The sequence below is a fragment of the Cololabis saira genome, chromosome 19 (assembly GCF_033807715.1).
Source record: "Cololabis saira isolate AMF1-May2022 chromosome 19, fColSai1.1, whole genome shotgun sequence".
Lineage (NCBI taxonomy): Eukaryota > Metazoa > Chordata > Actinopteri > Beloniformes > Belonidae > Cololabis > Cololabis saira.
The window spans coordinates 24412769-24429827 of record NC_084605.1 but is presented as its reverse complement, the minus strand read 5'-3'; the positions used below and the strand labels follow the sequence as shown (position 1 = coordinate 24429827).

At 42.3% G+C, this 17059-nt stretch overlaps 1 protein-coding gene across 1 annotated transcript in view; it reads right to left on the bottom strand.

The window, feature by feature from the left end:
- The window catches only part of antxr1c (ANTXR cell adhesion molecule 1c), a 51781-nt gene that overhangs the window by 16806 nt on the left and 17916 nt on the right, over positions 1-17059 (bottom strand). Inside the window, exons 6-17 of the mRNA XM_061707965.1 lie at positions 16940-17013; positions 16780-16848; positions 16538-16618; positions 14659-14719; positions 12971-13069; positions 12649-12718; positions 6175-6253; positions 4669-4764; positions 4550-4588; positions 3459-3557; positions 3180-3347; positions 1145-1225 (exon numbers count right to left, since the gene is read on the bottom strand). Coding sequence (XP_061563949.1) covers positions 1145-1225; positions 3180-3347; positions 3459-3557; positions 4550-4588; positions 4669-4764; positions 6175-6253; positions 12649-12718; positions 12971-13069; positions 14659-14719; positions 16538-16618; positions 16780-16848; positions 16940-17013 — 1016 coding nt within the window. The remainder of the gene's footprint in view (positions 1-1144; positions 1226-3179; positions 3348-3458; positions 3558-4549; positions 4589-4668; positions 4765-6174; positions 6254-12648; positions 12719-12970; positions 13070-14658; positions 14720-16537; positions 16619-16779; positions 16849-16939; positions 17014-17059) is intronic.

Below are 17059 nucleotides of genomic sequence, written 5' to 3'. Positions count from 1 at the left end.
CTTTTACTCAATTACAATTTTTCAGTACTTTTTCCACCTCTGGTAATACATTTTTTTATGTCTATGGTTTCAGATCTTCCAAGCAATGCACCTGAAACTGTTCAACGACACCTTCAGAAGATGCACGGTCCTTCCTTGAGCCAGCAGTAGTGCATAAATGTCATTTATACACAACTTGGTGTATATAAACAGTGTGTGGTGTATATAAGTGGTGCATATAATGTGTACAAATGTTATTTTATTTTTTTCAACAATAAAGTTGCCATTTGTGAACATTCAGTGTTGTGATTTCTTTACAGTTAACATGATTCATTTGTCTTGTAACATAAGAAATGAAATTATGAGGAATTGGAGTAAATAACTGTGGTGTACCTGTTTAGAATTCAATTAAAACCTGTGTGAATTAGTGTGAAGATGAGGTGACCCGGATCCCTCTTCAGGGAACTAAAGGCTGATTTATGGTTCCGCGTTTCACCAACGCAGAGCCTACGGCGTAGGGTACGCATCGATTTAACGCAGAACCGTAATTCAGGCTTTAAGATCCGTTTACACCGTGTCATAAATGCATGCGAGCGTCCGACTATCACGTCGAGCTGCGTGACATCGGACGCTCTCTGTCCACACTGAAACCGTTAAACTCGCGGCCAGTTAGGACAGTCTAATAGAAAATAAAGCAATGGAATTGATTTTGTCGCTGACGCTCACTCGCATGGGACACGCTTTAATAGTGTCCCATGCTGCTCTTCTAACCCAGAGCGAGGCTTTGTGCCCTCCCCTGCTACACGTCCTTCAGGCAGCCAATCAGCACAGAGCCTCATTATCATAGCCTCCCCTCACCTCAGAATCCCTCATAGAGAAGGTTAGAAGCGGTAAAAATAAAGACATGGCCCAGAGGCTGAATTTCTCATTTATGTAGAAAAAACAAGCTTTTGATTGTTTTTAAGACATTCAAGGCCTGTTTAAAATATACATTAAATGCCATAATAGGTCCCCTTTAAAGCCTGTATGTGTGAAATCATCTCAAGTTTCTCAGTGACTAAACAAACAAAGCTTTAAAGGAAATACACATTACATGTCAGAATATAAAAAGCTAGTGAGAAAAACGGATAAACCTCTGCTGTGAGGACGAGCTGGAGAGACTTACATGATCACCTGGCTGGGGTCTCATCAGAGATACCTGGTCGTATCCACGGCGAAACAGAGCCCAGATAGCATCCAGCTTACCCTGAACAGGGAAGGAGAGAGAAGAGACATCTATCAGCTTTACATGTTACAATTTACTTTATTTTTTCCTGTATTTTGTTATGATTCCAGAGGTTCGTTTACTTGATCTTGTTTTACTGTAAGGATTTCTCTTGTACTTGTTTTGACTTCCCACCCCGTCTGCCTCTTCCTCCTGGTATTGTTTAGCAATAAAAGGTAGCTGCAGCAAATGTTGTTTATCTCAACCGCTCTCGTGAGTTTAGATAGTCTTGTTTTTATCCTGTCAGTTTTAATTCAGTTCGCCACCCTGTTGTGCTTCCTGTTCTGGTTCTCTGTCCTACTTGCCTTTTGTTGTGAATTAGCTGTTGATCTCTTTTGGCGGGAAATCCTGCTGGTTGCAGAACATTTGGTTCATACTTCTGTCTCCAAGTCTATTTACAGTAAATCAGATTCTGTATCTTAGTGCACACTAAACTTGTCCACATCACAATCTATAACGTCATGAAACCTTGTTGAGTCTGATCTGTCCGTACTTGCAACATTTGGCCTTTCATCCTTCTATCAAGTTTGCAGGTTTGAATCCTGATGAACTTACAGCCCAATTCTACTCATTACAGCTTTTGTCGGTTTTGTTTCCACCTGCCTGCGGTCCGTATGAATAATTAAACATCCCCCCCCGGTGTTAAATGAAAGGGCAGCATAGTTTATTTTATTAACATTTTATTAACATTTTATTATGGGTTGGCTCAATGCTAATGCTAATGTTGCACCTGCAGAAATGTTTAATGAATGCAAAGGAAATCATGAAAAACATCAGCTGGAGTTTTTCAACCACGTCAGCGATATCAGAGGTATAATGTATAATAATGTGTAATAAATGGACTTCCAGATGGATCAAACGACAGCACGGAAGCAAGTGAAAATCAGGCGTTACTCACTGGTTGGTCTTTGGTTAAGACATGAACCCTTCAGCCTTTTCCAAAGTAAGATTGTCTTACATTGAAGGGGTCTTCTAATAGCTCTATTCTTGTACAAGTTAGGCCTGTACTCAACTTTTTACAGCACTTCAGGACAGTTTTTTAGTTTTGAACCTGGATCTGCTTAAATAAATGAATTAGGAAGGTTTTTTTTTTCTATTTGACATGTGGCGATATAGAGGTTCATTGGATATGAATAAAAACACAGACAAAATCTTTAGCTGTAATGGCACATGGTTGAACAGCACAACTGAACTTTGGCATTGCAAATTTGTTGAAAAGAATTAGTACACGAAAGGACCTTCAGGTGAAGAGAAACAGAGAGAACCTGCTTTCCTGCATACTTGAGAGTATTCACTGCGTAGCTACTGCACGTAGGTTTGGGTCAGTGTGTGCATTCCTCTTTTTTTCTCATGTATGAACAGAGTAAAACTTCACTGTGAATCAATGGGGCGTCTCTCTCTGAAGCAGTAATATTTAAAATACAAACCTTGACAGCTTCGAGATACAGTACCAGTTTGTGCGGACAACAGTACTGCTTCTGTGTGAAGAGCTGTGCTGCTGGGTATGATCTAAGAGCAAACTGTGCTGGCGACTGGTTAATAATGTCTCACTGTCTGCAGTACATGGTAAATTACTTTGTTTGTAGTGCTTAAGCCACTGAATATACATATACCGAGCCAGAATGGGCTTTTTTTGTGAACTGTGACTCCATTTGTGGGATTTTTTCATTTTACCCTCCATTCAAGGGTCTCAACTACCCCGTGGGTTGGAAAGCTTCAGCTACCCCTTCTGAAAACTGGTGGGTCAGACTTCAATAGTGGTCAAACTGTAAACAAGGCAGATTCGTTGGTGTCTAAACGTCTTGAAAGCAAAGATGGATTCTTGACTGAATCATTTTCTTCCCATGGGCAGACTGAATTATTAAATATACAATATGTATTAGGAATAACAAAGGCTTTTAAATGCTGAGCCAGTGTTAAAGGCAGCTGTATTTACCCGGATGGGTGTGTACCACTTCCGGTTTTGAGGCGCCTTTTTGTTCTGAGGTTTCTTAGGTTTGGGCTCGAAGGGTTCGTACTCCTGCTCCGGCATTTTCACCACTGCATTCTTCGGCTTCTCCAGCTTGGCCCCCTCCTCAGTGGAGCCCTTCCCTCCCCAGCGCACCTGCAGACAGCAGACGGTTCAAGATCATCCAACAAAAATGGGGAAAAGGCACCGAAATCTGTAGAAATCATTGCGACTGCCTGCTGGTATCATTTTGTTCTGGCTTGTCACCTCCATCCTCTTGATTCCTCCGATTCCTCTTCCTCCATAATACGAGGCATCCACAGTGGGCCACTTCTTCTTGGGGAGGCCGTCTTCCTCATCTGACTCCTAGAAAACACACAAACACACTCATTTTAACTTCTTCCTCTCTTATACTGCAGACTTCGAGATACTAATGACATTTCACAATTACATGGTAAGCTTTATGTTTGAGTGATAAATCTGCTAGTCAACAAACCTTTTCTTTTGTCACAAAGACATTTTACAACTCATTGGTCCATACTTAAATAATGCAGATAATTTATGAAGTATAGGGTCTGGGATCCTGTCAACACACCACCTTGCACTCTGCCTTACGTGTTGTTCTGTACATCACTAATAATGGAGAGATGCCGTACATGTTGCTCTGTCAAGGGGGGGGTGACATACTGTTGTGTTAAGTGTAGAAGTTCTTCACATTGATGTACTTTAACACAAAAAAGAGGCCATTTATGTCAAAGGTGACAAAAACTAAGCAGTGACTGTACTGGGCTCTTTTAGAGCCCCCAGTGGTCTGTCGAGGAGCTGCAAATGTTCTTAGTTCTGTAGTTGCTACACCCTGAAGTCGGGATGTTGATGCTTGGTCTCAACAGAGGTAGCAGGTGGGCTCAAAGGTGCAGTCTTCTGTTGATCTAAACTTTTCAAAAGCCAGTCTTCTCCAAATGATGCTATGTTGCTTTGGTTGATAACTAGTACTCGCTTCTTCCTATTCAGGGTAACGGCGGTCTTCTGGAGATGATCTCAGCTCCCTTTGGATGAAGAGCAGGAGCTCCAGTCCATCACAGAGCCCTGTTTCCTTTTTTTCTTCTGCTTCTTGTAACTCTTCTTGTCTCACTTTCATGCTCACCATCCATTTCTGTACCTTTCCAACAAGGCCACCACATCCCATAATGCAATGGGTGTTCCCAATCCTTATTGGTTGCACTTTGGAGCTTGTTGGCCCTTTTTCTTTTTTTAAATACAAATTTAATTTGCAACTGACTCAAGTCATTCAGCCATATTTTTATTAGTATTACTTTGTTAGTGTGTATTTGTGTGTATTTGCATGTGTTTTTACTCACAGGCTCAGGAGGAGGTGGGGGAAGCGGCTCCTTGATCACCTGTTGATACATGGGAAATATGATCATGGGAGACGCCAACTCCGAGGAACTGCTAATAATAAAATGTAGTCGGTTCTTACCACAGTGCAGCAGAGAGGCCAGAACCACCACAGGAACAGGAGGGCCAGCAAGAGGAACAACACCAGCAGGGTGACGAGGAGGATGGTGCCATCAAACTGCAACGGCAGAGCGTTACTACTACTCGGCTCGATGGAGGTTTTGATTGAAGATGAACAGGACAGAACACACCAGTAACGGCACCAGAAGTGGCGCCGACAGCATTAACAGTTGTAGTGGAAAGACAGATTTAGGGGAAGACAGGGATAAGGTTCTGGAGAGCGACCCAATCTCACATTTGTCACAGCAGTATTTGTGCTTTTGTCTCAGAGACAGTGGTTGATGTATGTTGTGTGCGTGGTCCCTGAATGCATCCATCTGTTAACATCGCTGTCTTGAAGCGAGGCAGGCGTGCATGAGCCAAACATGGTTCCCATTACAGACCACAGATGAGGATCACATATGGTTAGACTTTCCCCTATCTATCTTGAGGGTACACTCTGCAAATCCCGAGAACCAAATGATTATTTCTCTGAAATCTTCCCGTTGTGTTTGCCTGTAAGAATAACTGACAGGTCACAGAGTGTGCAACCTAAGGTAAACGTATAACAAACAACTCTGACTACGGCAATCAGAACCACATCTGGATCTGTATGCGTTCTCTCAGAAATATGGTATTATTTAGCAGGCTGAAACCACCCAGACCTTTTGATAGAAGTTGGGATTGTTGTATCCTCTGTGTTTGTTTTCAACTTTGATCCATAGATTACGACGTGCGTGTTTACTGAACCAGGTTTGCCCATCGGTTCTGCTTTAATCGCGGTGTGACTCCACCCTACTGTGTACAGATGAGTGCCAACATGTCCAACTGAGGCCTACATATCATGCACCACAACAGAGCAGGTTTGAATTAGCGGCATCTTCGTGAAAATGTTATCACACGATCGGCTTCAAAAGAGTGACTCGTCTCGGCTGGATGGGGGTCCGCTGCGGTTTCGCTCCATCAATCCACTAAACGTCTTCTGTTAAATTGCTTGCAATTACAAAGCAGCACATCCACAAGGACGCTCCACCCGTCTTCCGACCAACAAAGCTTCACACATTCGCACACCGACAAAAGCTAGATTGTCCACAAGTGGCGCCATTAGCAGTTACGCCTCGGGGATAAAGGCATTTGCTAATGGATGCGTCTGGATCATTCCCTTCACGCTCCTGAACGTGCTTCTGTAACTTTTTGCGTTCCCATGCTCTGGGGGATTGGGTCTTTTATTCTGGGGTGAATCACTGCTACCAACCACAGCGGTTTGGCTCCCAGAAGAGGGGAAAGAAGCCGAGAAGTGGAAGATGAATTGGATAAAGGGGTCACTGCACAGCGTGAAAAACAGCCTTCTAGGAAAAGAGGGGAGGGGGATGAGAAGCAAGAAGAGTGGAAACCACACATGACACAAGAAGAAATGGAAATCTTTTCTTTGAACATGGTGACCTCTGAAAAGAAAAGGTCATTTTAAAGAAGGGAACCTTCCACTTACACACTCCGTGGTGGTGATGTGAACGTTGCTGCTGATGAAGGACAGACCGTCGTTCATGCTCACTTGAAGAAATATCACCCTGGAACAGACACATGCAGACCATGTGAACCGGGTGTAACATTACACCCAAAGTGATCAGTTTATTTAGTCTTGAACGTTTCCCTCTGAAGTGTTTTGAGTTTGTTTGAAAGAATGATGTCATCTGAACCTGGGTTCACACATAACGTCACCTTGCTGCCCGTGATGATGTGACGCTGTAATTTTAACCATAATTTACGGGAAGCAACCACCAAATACAGAGGGGTTATGGGTAGAAGCAGACACATTCGTAAACTAGCATCTACTTCTGAGTCCGGTGTGGACGGTCTGATATTTCAGAATCTGGGTTATTGTTGCGGCCGCCAAGACGTGTCTAATACATAAGCTAAACGGTGAGTCACATGATGTATTTACAAACCACATCTTGCTCTTAAGTTGAGCAATCTGAACCCAAATGAGACAAATACAAAGGTTTTCCAAAGTGGTTAAAGGAAAAAAAACCAACACCAACCAAACAATAACTATCAATTATGGTTTTGGACAAAATGCGTATTCTTCTAAGAGATTACATCATGCTAGTTGGACTCTGCAGAATGCTTTCATGCTTTCATGCCCCCTGGTAACTGCAGGCCTTGATCTCAATTTTATGCTACAACATAATCTTTTAGGTCTTGAAACATGCAGTAAAATGAGTTTTTTCTTCCCTCAAACATTGGGCCATGGCCACTCCCATTAGCTAATCCATGGGGTTTCTTCTGTTTCTTAATGTTTTTTTGTCTTCGTGGTCTGTTTTTATTGTTTTTTTTCTTTTATCGTTGCATCTCCACTGTAGGAGATTCACTCAAATTCCATTGTACATCTGTCCAATGACAATAAAGGCATTTGATAAATTAAATCAAAACTAAACACGATTTTGGTCTCCAAAGGCAAGGGAAGTTTATTTGTGGAGCGTATTACAGCGACAAGGCAGATTAAGATGAAAATGAAATGATGAAATGAAAACATGAAAGGTAAAGAGTGAGAAAGAGAGATTATGAGTTGCATAATAAAGAAAAGTTAGACTTAAGTTAGGGTTACAGTTCAGCATTCCTGCAGTTTTCTGGATTGGTTGGTTCCACATCCGTGGAGCCATAGCCACATTTAGCCAAATTAAAGGGGGTTAATTTCTATGTAACACATTATATACAGTCAGGCACGATTACGTAAAGCCACTAATCTATGCACAATTAGGGGTGGGGTCTTTTGATTGACAGCCTCCTATAACCACTTAAGCTACTTGGCACTTTTGTTGAACTTGACGTCATGCGCTGTGAATAAAAACATAACGGAGCATGGCACTATTAGCCGCTGGGCTGCCTGGGCCACTGGGCGGGGTGACCCCGGGGCAGCTGGGTCAACGGCCTGCAGCCACATGCACCTGCACCTGGCGACGCGCCAGAGCCTGCGATCAGCCAACCTAGCTAGCTAGTTCACAACACCTCATTACAGCTCTGGCAACACTCATTTTAAATTTGAGGGACTGAACTGAGGTGGGCATGCTGCGTCCAGGCCTGCTCATAATGCCCATTCACCCATTTTTGCGTTAATTAGTTGGGCAGTGTCAATTTTCTCCTGAAATTGCACCTCGCAGACCAAAAAGAGGTCCCGAAAGTGCTCTCAAGAAAACCTGTGGGTGACATTTCAGGGGGGTCCAGTTCTTTTTATATAGTCTATGGAAACAACATGTTGCTGAAGCACAATTGAGATTGGAGTAAAATGAGGGGGGCCTCAGTCGTGCCGGGGAACAGCACAGTACAACTTGGCAAGTGTGCCCTAAATCACTAAAGTAAACTTCTGCCCATGCTCCATTTCAAACCTCATCCGTGTCAAAAGTGCCCCCACACAAACTCCCTCCACGCGCCCCCTCTGCCCTCCAGACTCAGAAAAACAATTCTGAGAATCTTTAAGTGAACCCTGATGACCTCTGTGGGGCCCGATGTGGTTAAAGTTCCTAAAAATGGGGATGTGAGGCACGCTTGGGTGTAATGGTGTCTGGAAAATGGAAAGCAGACCATTTGATGAATAAACCTGTATTTGATCTGACTCACAGACCCACGTGGGTCCAGAAGAGGAGGGCAGAGAGAGGGGAGCTCTGGGTCAGTGGATGATGCTTGTCTGACTGTGATGCAAACAAGTCGCTGGGAAGCATCAAGATAAAGGCAAGATGGTGGTGTCAGCCGGATACTTAGTTCAACACGCTTTATGTGCTGTTAGGGTGTTATCATATTCTGGTAAAGGTGGTGATAACAGGGGGTGTTATCGGGGGAAGACGTCAGTCTGCCGACTGCTGCAGTTTAAATGCTGGCGTTCAGGTCAGGGTGTAAAGTAATAAAGCGTAGCAAACGCTGCGGAGACGGACCGTGCAAAGGCAATTAATGAGGAGGAAAAATTCCCAGAGAGGGCGGAGGAAGAGAAAACCAACCGATGAGAATGTGATGATCAAAAACAAAGTGGAAATGTGGCGCACGGTCGCAGACAGCTGTTTAGCAAGGAAAGGAAATGGTCTACGCAGACACACACAAGTTCACAGTTTTCCTTGAGGCAACCTAGTTCTTCCCCCAAACCAGGACTCCAGAAATAACTTTTTGCCTCAATGATACCAGGCTTTGGTCCAGATGGTGTTTAATATCAAAAAAAGGTCCCAATTAGGGTGATTAAAAAAAAATGATATTAACAGCCACAGATGACTCCACTCCCAATGGAAGAAAAGGAGGATTCAACATGACAAAAGCTGTATTTTTAAGCCCTTAATTACAAAAATGGTCAAACATATTAAGAGTAAGCACTTTCAAGACTCGAATGAGTCCAGAACCTCCTCGTTTGAACGTTAGGTGTACTTGGAAAACCTGATCCTGAGGTTTTTCTTCCCTGCTGAGCACGCAAACACGTGTCCGCAGTTAAAAGAGCCGGGCTAGCTGCGACAGGGCTTTGATCAGCCAAAAACCAGACGTGAAGACAGCCGAAGGAGAATGGAAGACTGATCGGGGATGAAAGAAGGAGCCCACGTGAAACAGAGATAAATAAAAGACAGATACTGTGAGAAGAAATGAGCAGGCAGACGGAGAAGCCAAGGCTGGAAAACAACTAGCGAGTTGTTAAAAAAAAAAGGAGCCACCGTGGCACTGAAAGTAAAAGATGGAGGTAGAGAGAAGGGAGGAAACGATGATGAAGGGATTGGACGGTTGGGATGTAAAATGTTTAGACATGTAAAATTTACAAGCACAAAAGGTATTTAGACAGAACTACAAGTCCAGGACGATTAAATCACTCCACACTATAGTTTGAATCAAAATCTCTCTCTTAATAACACTCCTTCCCTTAATGTGATTTATACCTCCCATTGGAGGATAGAATGAAGAAACCTGTTTCCAGAGTATAAATACCTCTAGAGAAACAACAAAGACGGACTCACAGTTCTTGTCATCTCTTTATTTGTCTGCGTGTTAAGTTCTTTGTTTTTTTTTGTTTTCTTTATACCACCATCCAGTCAACCTTGTATTTCTGCGGCACCAAGCACTTTTCTTCCCATGAAGGTTTGGGTCGGAGAGGTTTGAGGGTTGTTGGTGTTGGAACACGGTTGAACTCTAAAAGGAGAAAGCTGCCGACTGATGAGGAGCAGCTCTGGCAACCGCCGGGGTTACTCTGACAATTTGTAGGACTGTTTAGCGGTGAATGTTTGTTTGTGTGGACGTTCAAGCTGTCCTCAAAAACCCGTCAGTGGCCTTTCTGAACACTGATAGACATGACCTGTTTATACCCAGATCAGTTTACCCCTCATCTATTTCAGTATAAATATGCAACTGTTAAGACAACACCCATGAATGTTTTGAAAAGTTGATAAAAGACCAACACAGAACTATTTTGACCAACAGCACAAACCTTTTTTGCAAGGAACGATTGTGAACTTCCACAGAGGTCAAAGATACAGGGTAGATTAGGGACATTCGGTTTCTCGCAAACCGTTTACATAGCAGTTTATAGTGCAGAGGATCCCCCCCGCACACCGGGAAGACATATGAGGAGGTGTACCTCAGTTTAATTTACTTCAAGTCCTTTTTAATGTTGAATATTTCTACGGGGTGTAGATGTTTTTTATTTGTGCCTTTTACGGTGAAGTCACACTAAGCAACCTGTACCGTGCTGAAAGTTGACTTTCCCTCTCGTGTATGGTTGTATTTTTGTCTCTGGGTCTATATTCTGCCCCCTAGTGGAGACTTTCGGTATAACGTCTGCTGGCTGCATGGCACTGAGGCTGGAAACGTTTACAACGCTGGTCGTGCACGCTAGCGGATGTAAACCCTTGGTTAGACAGCAAGCATATCGCAGGCCTAACGCAATCATGTAAGTCAGTGGTCCCCAACCTTTTCTGAACCGCGGACCGGTTTAATGTCTGACAATATTTTCACGGCCCAATCTAAAGGTGTAGTTGATAAAAACTAAATAAATGACAAGATCAGCATTAAAAACTGTGGTATTTTCTCTATAGTAATAATAATAATGAATAATAAAAAAACATAATTTTCGAAAAAATTTAATAAAATAATGGAAATTGTAAATTACGTTTAATATGAGTATTTCTATAAATGTGTTTTTATGTCTCATTAACGTTATTTAAAGCCAGGCTTTTATTTTATTTATTAAGGAGACCGATATTTAGTGCTTTTATTTTGAAGGCGTCTCGTCGAGACCTTGTAAACATCCGGCGCTTCGGACTTTAATGGTAAAAGTTTAACGGTAGTAGAAAGTTTGTCTGAAAGACTAAACTAGTGTCGGGAATGCTAAAGTGGTGGCCAACTGACACAAAAAGCACCTTCTGATAAGATTTGTTTTCTTTGCAAATGTTATGCCGTATTTATGTACATATTGAGTTTGGCTGTCATGGTTACCCATGTATTGTGGTTAGCGGTAGGCCTGATTTATGGTTCTGCGTTAAATCGACGGCGTAGCCTACGGCGTAGGTTGCGCGGCGACGCACATCCTACGCCGTAGGCTACGCGTAGGTGTAACGCGGAACCATAAATCAGCCTATAGCTGTTATTAGCGAGCGAGCGAGCAGCTGCGTCAGTCTGTATTTAAGTTAAATGAAACTTATATGAATGTAGAAAGACTAACTCTATTTTATTGTATTCCTTTATAGCTCTTACAGTGTGTTTGCAGTGTATTTACATCCAAGGAATAAAAACATTGTGAACCATCAGTTTGAGAGTCATCCATCATCAGGGGATGCTACAGAAATAATTTTTTCTCTCTGTGCGGCCCGGTACCAGATGACCCACGGCCCGGTAGCGGGCCGGGGCCCGGGGGTTGGGGACCACTGATTTTTCTTTTTTTTTATTTCTGACTTTTTAGTCTTTTTACCCCTCCCCTGCATGTTTGTGCTAAGTGTACTGCTGCCATCAAAAATAAGTTTCCCCACTGAGGGAGAAAATAAAGGATATCTTATCTTATCTTATCTTATCTTATCTTATCTTATCTTATCTTATCTTATGTAAGTCACTAACAGTTGGCTAGTCTGACACCGGAGCTCTCTCGTCGTATTTAGAGCTCGGCTCATTCACGCAGAAGCTTGTGCAGCATCTATCCCTGCCGCTCAATTTAAAGTTGACAGTTTTGGCGATTAAAATGTTTCCCCTAAAAGTAGCAGTGGAACTGCATAACGCTTGTTTACCACGCTGGACATGGAGAGGAATGAGCAAAGGACCACCTGGTTCATAGAAAATGTCTCTTTGGTAGAACTGAAGCTTGACTGAGGAGGAATTTGATACCCGCACAAGGCTTTGAGACAGCACACTACTACTATATATGCTCACCAGCCACTTCATTAGGTGCACCTGGTATGTGAGTGTATTTTCATACATACGGTTTTAGTGTACATATACAGAAACTGCATGTTTACATTAAACAGAGCAGTATTAGGTTTAATTTAACTGCTCTTAAGAGCCCCATCGAGCTCTGTGAAAACATCACCACACGTTCTCATTAAAGCACATTCATGTACTCGTTTCTGCGTGTGCCAATGCGTACGTGCCAGCTCATGCTCTAACTCAGGACAGAAGCAGGACAAACACACCAAGACTCCTCCCCTACATGTGCTGGCATGACCGCAGGGTTTCTTATTTTGCTGGGGTAAGCTGGTATCTAGAAAAGAGGAATGTACCTTTGGACAGGGATCACAAAAATCACCCAACATATGGCAAGTTTATGTTTGAATGTATGTGGACGTATCCACATGATGCAAAGGGGGTGCATCCATGTGTGTCTTTGACTTAAGGCAAAGCGTGTGATATACGATACACGTAAATGCTCCTTGGCTTGAAATACAGGCCTGAAGAGAAGTTGAAACCAGATCAATAAGGATGGATGAAATCATGGTAGGCAGAAAAAAAAGACACTTACTTTCCAACTTCATCAATGACAGGAGCTGGACACAGTAAGAAAGTGTCTTTTACACCAGCTGGCTTTTCGTCTAGGAGGTAAAATATGATACATGAAAATAAAAAGACTGATACATTCCTCTCGTATCGTCATAAACTTAAATTCTTTTAGCAGATAGTAGGCAGAGAAGAGTTTGATCAATATTATACAGCTATTTCTGCAACAAAAGTAACAACTCAGAACAGCTTTGTCTAAACGATACACCTGATACCACAGATGGTAATACACTTTGTTGGGCCATTTTCTTGATGCTAAACGACAAGAACGCTGAAGATGTACTCACTGATTGTGATGGTGTCGTTGATTTTGAAGCTGCAGAGCACCTGGTCGATGTTCCTAGCGTGGAGGAAACCATTCCCTCTCACCACCACTTGAAAAGACTCTGGTTGCACAACACACAAAAGCATTTTTACCTTCTAGACACTGCAGAAAATCTCTGCCAAACAAAACCACTACAGATACAGCAGTATTTAATTATATCTGAAGATACTTGATCTACTTGTTACGATGTTGTCTGCAGGGTTGATCAATTCCTGGAAAGTTTGAAACTTCCCAGGGTAATTAGGAACTGGACATTTGCTCAATTGCAATTACACCTATAAGAAGCTTAAACCAACACTGATGTTTCTACATTGAAAGGAATATTTAATGGTTTTAATGCCATCTACCTCTTACAGTCTTTGTCCCTACTAAGCAACTATTGACCTCCATCCCGGTCATTTGCTCGGAAGTTACTGCAGACTCGGCTGAGGCATCTGACTGTAGTACGCATAAAAAAAGCATCCTCAGTGTTGGCAAATTGAATTGCAAGTTGGTGAACTTTTGACACTTCATCGTGATTGTCAGCCAATCAAATTTCAGCATAATCATGCCTAAAAAGAATTACATTTAATGTTAATTCATTTGAATTTCTACCGTATGCACAGATGATTTCCAGAATTACGATGACATCCACTTGTGGAGTTTTTATATTTCTGTGGTAAATATCTTTTGCTTTTGATCTATGGTATCAAAGTTTGACAAATACAACGAAACCTAATTTAAGCCTTGTGGGTTGTGGGATTTCCACAGAGATCCTCACGTCCCATCAGTTCTTCCAGCAGAAGAACATGGCATTGTAACGAGATGAGCAGCGCTGGCTCGTGTTATCCGTCACTCGTCATTATGTTGTGGCTGATAAGCGTGATCTGTGCACGGCATTGCGTAGATAGGACACTAATCTCACACTACGGATCAATGACACATACACCACTTCATTCTAAATTGAAAAATCCCCCAGTTTAACACGTACATGTACATTTTCTGGCGTTGTGAGAAGAGGCTGAACTGTGCAGTGAATATTGTATCGAGGGAAATTTATTTTTGTTTATTCACTGAAGAGTGAAACTAATTTACTGCTTCATAAAAGTCAAAGGCAGACATGAAAAACTAAATCCTTTTGCTTCTGCCAGAAAGAAAAAAATCATCCACTGCTTTAATCTTTTCATTTGTGCCTTCTTAAATGTTAATTTATTGCTGTTTTTAGCTGTCCTAATCTTTCTTTTGGCAGGACACAAAAGGATGCCGTCCACTTCACACTCCATCTACAGTTAATCTAGCAGCAATCACTCTCTCACGGCTGCTCCGATGAAGGCGACCTTTTAATGACATTCCTTCTGCGATACAGCGTCCCAGCAGATTTCCTGCAAGTGACCTGGAGACCCAAATGTGGTCATCTCTATCATAAGACCCCCGTTAATAAAGATGGACACATTTCAAGACTAGATGGGATTCAAGCATTTGTTTCAGTGACTCAAGGTGAACGCGCGCGCGCGTGTGTGTGTGTGTGTGTGTGTGTGTGTGTGTGTGTGTGTGTGTGTGTGTGTGTGTGTGTGTGTGTGTGTGTGTGTGTGTGTGTGTGTGTGTGTGTGTGTGTGTGTGTGTGTGTGTGTGTGTGTGTGACTGTAAAAGTGTGGTTTTCTAGCTACCCACCTCCGGCACACACACTGGAGGGCTCAGCAGCCAAAATTTCAATGCAGGATTTCTTGATGATCTGGAAAAGAAACGCCAGCTGTGAGTTTTAGCTGCAGCTTTGATTCAAGTTAAGGGGGGGGGGGGGGGGGTTGCTGCACAGATAGAATGAAATAATCAAATTTAGAATGCTTTTCACTCTTTCGAAGAAATACTTTGGAGTGTTTGGTATCACAGGTCCTTTTGTCGAAGTCAAAATACTGAAGTGTTAGGTATATAGGGTCATGCACTCATCTCAGCCCCGACCCCTTTTTTGGGTGTCGTGCCTGTTGTGGTGTGCACAACCCACTTCAGAGGTAAATGCTACAAGATGTGAAAGTGGGAGGAGAGGAAGATGGGGAAAACTGGAAAATTCAACTGATGTCATTGTACCTCGCAAAGCAGAGCGGCTCACAGTGGGACACGTTTTCAGGCATTTTTGCCACAAAGGTTGTCCTTTGTCAAACTCTTTGAGTTGGTAGTTAATTGTGACTTTCAAATAGATTCTTTTTTAAAGAACATTACAAAGGTAAATCCACCAAGTGTTTTGTGTAAAACATAAAGTTTCAGTTGGTTTAACAAAAGGTTCATTCAGAAGAGAAAAACAATGTCACCAGGTCAGCTGGTGAAAGATTTGTCCTCATTTATCACTGTTGTGCAGTGATGGACTAAAGTCATTGTACAGTGCGGGTGACTCAATTACAGGAAATCATGATGATATTAATGAAATAAAATAACCAAAGCTGTTGTAACAAAATACTGGACATCATATCATATCATGTTTAGTTAGTATTTGTGAGAATATCATACATTTAAGATGGTCCTGTACCAGTTATTTCCCTACGCTGACTTTTATAACATGAGAAAAAAGATTAGTTTGACAGTCACGACTGACGTTTATGTTGCTTTGGTCGTGTTTCAGTGTCTGTTTCAAACAGGGCTGCTTTTGAACTTTGGGGAGCTGTTAATTCTGTTTGATCTATCTGATACCGTCTCTTCTCAGCTGAAGTGTGTGTGTGGGGTGAGAACAGAGTGGACTGTGTGAATCTTGCGCTTGCAAAAAGTTGGCAGACCGGTCACGTTTCCATGCGCTGACATTTTTATTTACTCCTCGTAATACACCAGTTCCACTGGTCTCTCTCTCTTTGCTGCTGCCAGAGGCTTACGAATGGCAAAATGTTGTGTGACTTATATGCCACGACCCTCGCACTGCTTCCTAATATATTAATTGCTGTGCGATTTGTACAAAAAAATAGCAACATCCTCTATATAGAATGTAAATATTTAAGAAAAGGCCCGTGTGAGAGTGAAAAGTATCTTGAAGGCCTACGAAAGTCCGGACTATTAAACAGCAAATAAGAATTTATCAGTTTTGAAAAAGCAGGGCTTAAAGGTAGGGTAAGTGATTTACGGGAGGACATCACATCCGTTCATATTTCAAAGAAAACCTCAATAAAACGCAGAGATGCTCGGCAAGGATTTTCTATGAAGACAGCGTATTTACTGAATGTGACAGTGTTTTGTGTCTTAAATCACATTTTACACCTTACTCTATCTTAATTAATTATTTTAGGATCAGTGTCGTCTTGATCCCTCTAAAGTAATGGCTTGGATACACAAAGTTTGTGCATCTTGTGTGTTAAAAGAGCTGGAACTACATTTACTGAATAACTTTTCAGTGAATTTGTTTTGCACAGACTTTACTAATGAAGTTAGCTTATAATTTTAAAACAATGAGCAAAACAGAAGGCATAAGTGACTTCAGTGTTGCAAGGCAGATCCATGTACATGAGACTGAATGTCCTGTTTGAGAGTCTATGATAAAAGAAAGGGGGTTCTGTACAGAAAAGACTGTAGTTACCGAATCGATGACGCCCCTGAGGGCATGGAAACCACCCAACACAGGAAACACGTGCTCGATGGTGTCTGCAATAGTAGCCAGCTGCACATGGACAAAGATATGCAGAAAAGAGAGAAGAGCAGAAGAATCAATCCACAATACGAGTACAATTCAGTGTGAGAGTCAGATCAGAAAGACTATTTCTGGAGCTGCTTGATGAACTGCTGCCAGTGTTGGAACCAGACGGCGTACGACTGGATTACCTGCGTTTCATTGAAGTCTTTGACACCAACGCAGTACACAATAGCTCCCAGGGATCGGGCTTCCTCTGCCTGGTTGAGCACACGATCGACACGTCAACTCAACAAATCTAAAGTCAACAGGGATGTCTATGAGATTGAGGAGTTGGTTTTTGTTTTTAACCTGTTGTTGTGCGTTGATGAGCTGGTGCTCTTGCAGCTCTCCGTCCGTCAGTGCGATAATTACACTGGCTGTGCCTGAAAAACCCACAAGAATAAGATATAACTTCCACTTGCAATCGAG